Source organism: Pseudochaenichthys georgianus, chromosome 10 (genome assembly GCF_902827115.2).
Source record: "Pseudochaenichthys georgianus chromosome 10, fPseGeo1.2, whole genome shotgun sequence".
Taxonomy (NCBI): Eukaryota; Metazoa; Chordata; class Actinopteri; order Perciformes; family Channichthyidae; genus Pseudochaenichthys; species Pseudochaenichthys georgianus.
The window spans coordinates 31,572,189-31,580,944 of record NC_047512.1 but is presented as its reverse complement, the minus strand read 5'-3'; the positions used below and the strand labels follow the sequence as shown (position 1 = coordinate 31,580,944).

Here is an 8,756-nt window from a genome sequence, read left to right as displayed (position 1 = left end):
CAGTAACGCATTACTTTTTGGTGTAAGTAATCAGTAAAGTAACTGAGTTACTTTTGAAATGAAGTAACTAGTAATGGTAACTAGTTACTGGTTTTCAGTAACTAGCACAACACTGGTACTGACTAAAGGAAAGTAAACAAACAGTCACTGAATCCTGCTGACACTGTGAGCTATAATATTTTAGGTTACACTAACCCATTAATACTCAACTTAAACTGACAGGTTTACAGATTTTTTACACATACTGAAACATGTGATAGTAAGCTATAGACGGAAACAGAGAATCATCCCATTTATGCTTTTGTTTTTTTTTCCCCTTCCTGGTGTGTTATACAATTTGTTTTGCACGTAAATGGTTTTGATTTGATTGGACTACAAATATGAAACCTGAAAATGTGCTTTACATGTCAATTTTAAACAACTAGCGGCAAGTAAACATTAACATTACCGTAATAACCATATCAGCACATTTTCTGCTGCAGCAGGTATGTATTGAGTTTTCAAATGCTTGACATTACATTCCCAGCACCAAAAAGCGGACAGACACAGGTAGCCTCTATCTGATGGACATGTGGGGACATTTATTAAAACATGTCAATGATTGATGGTGGTTTGATTCAAGGGGAACCAGCTGAAGTCTTATCTTACACCAAATTTGGGAAGTATCAATTTGACTTTATAATTGTGTGTTGTTCACAGATTGTTGGGCTGCTCTCCTGAGTATAAAAATGTAATTCATGCACATGAAAGCATGATTGTATTTATTACAATAGAACATTTAAAAAATATATTTAAACATTTAAAACAAAATGTATAAATGTTGTTTTATAATGTGTTTCCGATGCACTATTTCTCAATGGTTTAAATGTTGTTGTAGCTTATCCTTTGAGTTGCCTTGTGTTGAAATGTGCTATGTAAATACACTATTGTGGTATTTACCACGTCAGGTTACAAGGAAACTATTGAGAACTGTTACGTTCCTTTCCAGGTATTTGCAATCTAGGAAATGTAAATGCCTGAGAAATTGGTTGAATAAAAACAGCTCTTCTTAAGAACTCCTCTAAGTTGCTCATAGGTGGTCATTGTCTGCTCCCCCTGAAGGCAAACAAGCTTCATGTTTAAGCTTTCCCAGACTAGGGCCAAATCACTTCAGGAGTTGTAAAACTGGAGCACAGATGAAAGAATAGACATATTACTGATTTCCTGCAGTGCAATAGGGTCCACTGTTATCCATAACCTCTTTAAGAAACAAATTAGTAAGAATTGAGCAGGGACTTTCCTTACTTCCTGGCAAATATGGCTAACATCTCCGCCGTGAGGTACACACACACTGCAACCACAGACTCCCATTTCTATGATAGCCCTGCTCTGTAGACTGAAACAAACATCTTTTTGTGCAGATGTAGGAGGGAGCCCATCATGTGCTTGATATTATCTGTTTATGAAGCAGTAATACAGTGGCCTTCTATGTTCCAATCACCAGGGTCGAACTCAGTAGTCTGGCCTTTCACTGTTGTTTTGTATTTCTAAATAACCAGAAAGCTACATTTATGTCTGAATGTTATAGTGTTATGGACAGATGACCATATTCTCCTACCCTTTTTTTTTAATAAATGTAACACATTGTTTATAGCTTTAGTTAATAAATATATTTATATATATATATATATATTAGGGCTGTCAGTCGATTAAAATATTTAATCGCGATTAATCGCATGATTGTCCATAGTTAATCGCGATTCATCGCAAATTAATCGCACATTTTTGATCTGTTCTAAATGTTCCTTAGAGGAATATTTTTCAAGTTTGTAATACTCTTATCAACATATGAGTAGACAAATATGCTTTATGCAATTGTTTATTATCATTTGAACAATGACAAATATTCTCATGAATATTAAACACAACAACCTCTGAACATTACAAATATTCGCCTCAATTCAACCTGGAACCTCTCTCATACAATAATACAATACAAATTGTGTGTGTGTGTGTGTGTGTGTGTGTGTGTGTGTGTGTGTGTGTGTGTGTGTGTGTGTGTGTGTGTGTGTGTGTGTGTGTGTGTGTGTGTGTGTGTGTGTGTGTGTGTGTGTGTGTGGGGGAGCTATGTGCAACTCAAGGCATATGCTCGAACGGGAGCTGCCTGGACGCTGCAATCATGTTGCTGAGTGTGCTGACTTCTCCTACAATGTCCCACTGTCTGGCTTCCTGCATAAAGTCAAGTGCTCGGCGCAGTTGTGGCGAAATGTCGCTCCTCTGTTTTCATTTAAACGGCTCCTTATATCCGTTAGCGCAGCTAGCTAGCACCAGATGCTAACAACAACAATGTACGTAAGGTCTCTCTCTCGCTTGCTCGAGCCACACATCCACACACCCTCCCGGTCCTCCCGATGGCCAGTCGGTGCCTGCCGGTGAGCGTGGAAGTGTGGTCTGCTGCAAGCGGGCGGCAGGAGTGGGACTGTCAGCATCAGCTTGTAGATGGTATTATAAACTCGATGCGCTCTGAAACTACCGGGCGGCCGAGGAAAAAAAATACACATGCGTTAATGGCGTTAAAATAATTAGTGGCGTTAATTATTATTGTGTTCGTTAACGTGTTATTAACGCGTTAACTTGACAGCCCTAATATATATATATATATATATATATATATATATATATATTATCCAGACAGCTTTAAGACTTTTAGCAAAAATTCAATTTGTTTGTTCAATTGTTGTGCAAGACAACACATTTTATAGTGCTGCAGATCATTGTTCTCTCATCTCAAAGAAATAGAGACAAATAATAAAAAGCAATGGAGAAACAGTTCAGTGTTGAATCATTGAGAGAAGGGCTATGTTAGAGCGACACCCAGTGGACAGAGTTGTTAACTCTTTATGCAGTCACTATAAACTTTACATTACAGTGAGGATTGCATAGTGAACTGACATGCATTGGAGGATTTATTGATATATTTATCATACATAACATGGGTGAATACAACAGGATTACAACTGTACAATTGAAGTTGTTTAAAGGTATAGTTAGATTTTTGTAGGGAACATTTGACAGTGGTGTCCTTTAACTCATCTTAAACGGACAATTGAACTGCAAATTGAAAAAAACAAATATTTCCCTTTACCTGAATTGATATATATCAATTTATATTGTTTTAATTTTAGGTTGTTATGCTTGAACTGGCAAAGAATGCATTTGAAATACTGTAAATATATATATATAAATATATAAACGCTCCGAACAATGTCTTTAGATTATCCTGAGTAACCAGGTCAGGATTTCTTGAAAGGTACATTACTTTACGTTTTTTATAATACTTATTTTGGCCCTTTGAGTACCACAAGCAGAATGCCATATAGTATTCAAGAGAAGCGGAAGATGTTGTTAAAGGCAATATTTCTCCACTCAAAAAACATCAAACACATTAGATTGATAAATAGCATTACATGTAAGAGGAAACATCTGATTTTAGATTTTGGGGTGAACTATCGCTTTAAAGGCATAACTAAATGTTCTTCACAAAATGCTAAACTACTCCCAGGTACAGAGTGCAGAAAATCACAATTCATCCTCATCAACATATTTACAGGAAATATTCAGAAAGTATCAGTAGCACAAAAACACATGTGAGTTCAAATTGAGTGAAAGTCGTAATGAAAAGCAAGGAAAATCATACATCGTAAAAAAAAAGTGTTGTTATTGGCATTAACATTGGCACAAAATATGCTGTGCTGTACACGAATAAGTAAAAAGACATCAGTACAATACATTTATACATTGGTACACTGTGTATTTATATATTTGTATTCCACAGATTGAGTATTTGTCTTGCTACTGATTACTGCAATGATAATAATGCAAATATTGAACATATACATTCTTTAGAATAATAAATATCAATTTGAATGAAAAACAACATCCTGAGATTCTTCTGAAATGTTGAAGTACTCTGTTCATGAGTAAACTAGCCCTTATAGTTAAAACTTTCTATGTGCCTTTTTTGTTTCCTCTCGAATACCTCCTGGTTGTAAATGAGGGCACACACTATCCTGAGCTATTTTATCATAAGCTTCTTGATTGATGACACTGGTTTTGTCTGGTGTAACTTAACTGGCCTTTAGCTGGTGGTTCTCCACAATCTCTGGGTTAGTGGTGGTCTTCATCCTGACAATACGGTTCTGGTTGTTGCTCTTCATTGACCGCCTCAGGGAGGACAAACGACTGCGGAAACCTTCTCCAGAAAAAAAGTAAAGCAGTGGATCGAAGCACGAATTGGCAGCAGCCAGGCTTAGTGTCACTACAACAGACTTCTGCATGGCAATCTGCTCTGAGCAGGGGGCGTTTTCCCTGAACAGGGAGTTCAGGTGGATGGTGCGCTGCACGTGGTAGGGCATGAAGCTGATGAGGAAGGTCAGCAGGACAATGACGATCATCCGGATGACTTTGGTGTCTGTGACCCGCTGACGTCGGGCGGTGTGGTTGCGGTACAGCAGGGCGCGCACTATGCCAGCGTAGCAGACCAGTATGACCAGGAAGGGCAGGATGAAGCCCACCCCGAGAGACAAATAGTTCAGCACGACAAGTTTCTGCACATTTCCAGGTTTTGGAGGTTCAAAACATTTGGTTTTATTTGTTAAGTGGTCCACTGACTGACCGGACATCAGGAAGGGGGAGGATAAGAGACAGATGACGACCCAGATACACACACACACCAGCCGGGAGCGGTTCTCTGTCACCAGCCGCATGTTCTGCACAGGGAACACAATGGCCAGGAAGCGTGTGAAGGACATGGCCGCCATGAAGTAGATGCTGCAGTAGAGGTTGACGTAGAGGGCGTAGGAGCTGATGCGGCAGAGGAAATCGCCAAAGTTCCACTGGCCCTTTTTTACGTAGTAGACCACTCGCAATGGCAATGTCATGACACACAGCAGGTCAGACACACCCAGGTTCAGCATGTAGATGTGAAAAGGGGAGCTCTCGCGGTACGTTCTTATCAGCACCACCAGGGCCAAGCCATTCCCAACCAAGCCTAAGACGGTGATGAGAGAGTAAGCTGTGGAGTAAACCTGGTTACGGAAGTCATCAATGGAGTCACAATTTGTGTTGTTGTTCTCCATGATGTTTGTCTGTAGCTGCAGAGAAACAGAGAAAGGACATGATGATGTGCTACAGAGCGTGTGAAAGACAGAGAGAAACTACAAAAAAATTGCCCGCAGAGCAGAATGACTGAGATGTGGCAGATTGTCCCAGAGATAGTCTCAATATTCTGCTGATGAGGAGGAAACTCAGAAAGTAAAAACGTTCTAGACCTATTTCCTGTTGACGTGTCAGAAGTTATAGCTTTTTTCTTCTTGGTGAAATAAGCTTTAAAAAAGACCATCATTCAAGCCACAATGCCAAATACCAACCTACTTCTGGCATCCTGCCTCAGACCACAGAAGTCTTCAAACCCATTTTAATCTCAAGTGTTGTGATGGTTAGGGCTAGGGCTAGGGTTTTGTGGAACATGCGGCGCTCCGTAGGGTAAAACAGGGATAAAAGAGAGCAGCGGCTGCAGCACAGAGCGTATGCGGCGGGGTTAAAACCTGTACTCCTGCCCCCCCAAGGGGGTCTCCCCCGGTGGAGTGTCCGAGACCTGGTAAGTGGGTTAAAAAACATCTGGCTAAAAGTACAGAGGTTGACTTTGTTTAAAATCGGCATGCAGGTAAAATTAGTGTTAAAAAATGATCAAATAAATACATAAAAGTGCTTTTATAAATAAGTGCTTTTAAAAACAAGTGCTGGTAATAAAAATCACATCAATCCAAAATGTTAAAATATGTATAATAAAACAAACATGTAAAATATAAAATACACACGGGTTAGTAGGCACACAGGGAGGGGAAATATCTTAAAATAAAGTCAACCAAGTATCCCTAAAAGTGTTTAAAACCCAGGCCGAGGTCTAGAGAGGTGGTGCAGGCGAGACATGGGACACGCCTCGGATGATGTTTAAAAATACTTTATTAAGGGGTTATTGCGGGAGGCTCCAACATCCATTTAAAAATGGAAAGTAATAACTAAAATATAAATAACACAAGATAAACAATGTTTAAATAGGAAATGGGGGATTAATAATATTTAAAAAATAATAAAATATATAATCTCCTCATTTGGAACCTAATGACATAAGAAAACATGCAATACAGTGCAAACATGAAATAAACTGTGACATGTGATATGTCTGCAAAGGCTAAAATCATATTTGCCTCCTTTAACAGGATACACCTAAACCATTACTCGAGCAGCTTGTTGGTTTTAGAATGTGCAGAATCAGTTAAAGCTTTATATATACAGTCTATAAGTTAAACTAAGACCACCTATATCACATTCTTTTTCATTGTTGTTCAAAACCAGGGTTAGGGTTAGGGAAGGGCTGCGCCTGGCCAACTTGTGGCCCCACGCAAAGTTATGTCATGAGGCCCCCGGGTCTGTACCCAAGTCGTCACTCATGTGTCGCGAGTGCGGGGGGGTGCTAGTGGAGCAGGCTCGTGAACTGCTGGCTGGCCGCATTTGCGCCGTATTTGCGCCGCATTTGCGCATACAGTAAGATGAATTGCGCCACATTTGCATAAGATGAGGCCCCACGCACTCTGCGTGATCTGCGTGTAGGGAGGTTTGGGTCAGGGCCACGCCCATCTTCTGCCTTTATTTTGATCTCAACGATACATCTGCAAAAAATTTCACTGCATCTTCCATGGTTGTGCACCATCGCGGTGACAAAAGTATTTGCACTGACACACAAACAGCCACAAAGACACACAGGGAGAAGAACTTGACCAGTCGATGGCACCGCTGGTAATGAGCAATTTCTGTGTCTGCTGTGCAAGACAATTGAGAAACACTATGCCTCTAATGCAGTGTTTCTCAAACTTTTTCATACCAAGGACCACCAAAAACACTCGCGGACCACCTAACTCCACAAATATCCCAAAACACATCGTTTTTCTAGAACAGATTATAAATCGCCTGGAAATGGTACAAACAAGTGGCAACATGTGTGACGAAGGTGTTGCCCTGGGCTTTATCATGCAATAGAGAGTGAAACGTAAGCTTGTTCCATTGCGGAAATGTCAGTGCTCCAAGAACATTTTGCAATTGCTCCATCCTGCTGGAAGCCGGTCTGTTTTGTTCATGATGAATTCAGACAACCAACGCTGGCTAAATTCCATAAAGGGATTAAACACTAATGAATACTACTGTACTGAAGGAGACAGAAGAACATGCCAACATGTAGGTGTTACCATATTAATCAGCACATCAGTAATGAATCTTTAAGTAACCAGCATACTATTTAATTGTATTCTTCCATCAACTGCAAGCCTCAATTAAAATCAAAAAGGCATTTAAAGAAACCTTTTTCTACTGATTATTTTTAAAGCTGGGTTTAGTCTCTTTATTGTGTGTTTTATGATTGTATTTCCTCTCGGTTGGGTTTTATTTCCACTAAATTGTCACTGCTGTCATTGTCTTTACCAATTCGCCCTAGAAAAAAAGATTTCTCACTATTACATGGTTAAAAGATTTACATGATAAAGTACATTATATTTAATCCGTCCTGTGAATCCGAATACTATGCACATCACTGTAGTTTGTGTAGTGATAAGTAAATGTTATCAAATCGAATTTGCATTCATACTACTTGACTAATTGCAGAATCACTCTTGCTTGTCTTTTGAGTGAGGAGCTTTACACTGTAAGATCTGCCAATGTACTCATACCCTGGGTGTAACAGGGTCATCACCACATGCTCTAACTGTAACAGTTACTTCCCCTCATCAACATTTCTGAATAAGTAAAACGTTTTCCTTACTTACCGCTGAGTTTTTGTTTGTTGTCCGATTGTTTCTCTTCTCTCCTGGTCAGTGTGTATACAGCAGCGCAGCTTCAGTATATGTGTGTGTGTGTGCTCTCTCTCTCTCTCTCTCTCTCTCTCTCTCTCTTTCTCTCTCTCTCTCTCTCTCTCTCTCTCATGCCAGATCTCGTAGCACTGAGGGGAGGACCCTGCAGCAGGTGGCTTCTTCCTCACACACTTCTATCACGTCTCTTCTATGCAGCACAGAGATATCCATCCCAGTGACATCATGAACAAAAAGCCACACATTTACGATAAATTATAAAAAGAGAGTGATCTTGTTAAGTTGTCCAGACATCAGTTATCCTATGACATTTAAACATTTGCCTAACTAACTCAGTCACACTGTTGAAATACAAATGTGTACTGTCTCTGTCCTCCAGTGTATTATTTGCTTAGACTGTCTAACCTGTTCAACTGTAACTGCATACACAGTCTGGAAGTTGTATTGTTTACATTAAGTGACACCTTATTCATATTGTTGAAAGACAGAGCCAATATCACGCGCTGTACCTGAGGTGTGAGGTTGTCAAGCAAAGGAGACACCCTATTATGCTTTGGGGTTTTCCCATTCCTGTAGTGTGTTATACAGAGATGGGGTCGTTACTACATTTTTTAATATATTACATATTACATATTACTTTTTAAAAAAGTAATATATTACACTACTTCGTTACTCTCTACATAAAGTAATTCGTTACTCTACTCGTTACTTTACTCGCAGGGCCGGCCCGCCCCTCCCTACAGGCAGATCACGCAGACTGCTAAAGTTTCAAATGTTCTCTTTAGTTCAGTTTCCATTGTCGCATAAGACTGATCCAGATAGCTCCTGAATGTTTTCCTATCTGACCGTGGCTGTCCT

General features: G+C 39.8%; 1 protein-coding gene across 1 annotated transcript; it reads right to left on the bottom strand.

The window, feature by feature from the left end:
- Positions 1–2,933: 2,933 nt before the first annotated feature.
- Positions 2,934–7,917, bottom strand: cysltr1 (cysteinyl leukotriene receptor 1). The gene is made up of 2 exons (XM_034093493.1): positions 7,857–7,917; positions 2,934–5,132 (listed from the first exon to the last, which is right to left on the bottom strand). Exon 2 carries the CDS (start codon positions 5,115–5,117, stop codon positions 4,107–4,109), a length of 1,011 nt encoding a protein of 336 aa, XP_033949384.1. The 5' UTR covers positions 5,118–5,132; positions 7,857–7,917; the 3' UTR covers positions 2,934–4,106.
- Positions 7,918–8,756: the final 839 nt, after the last annotated feature.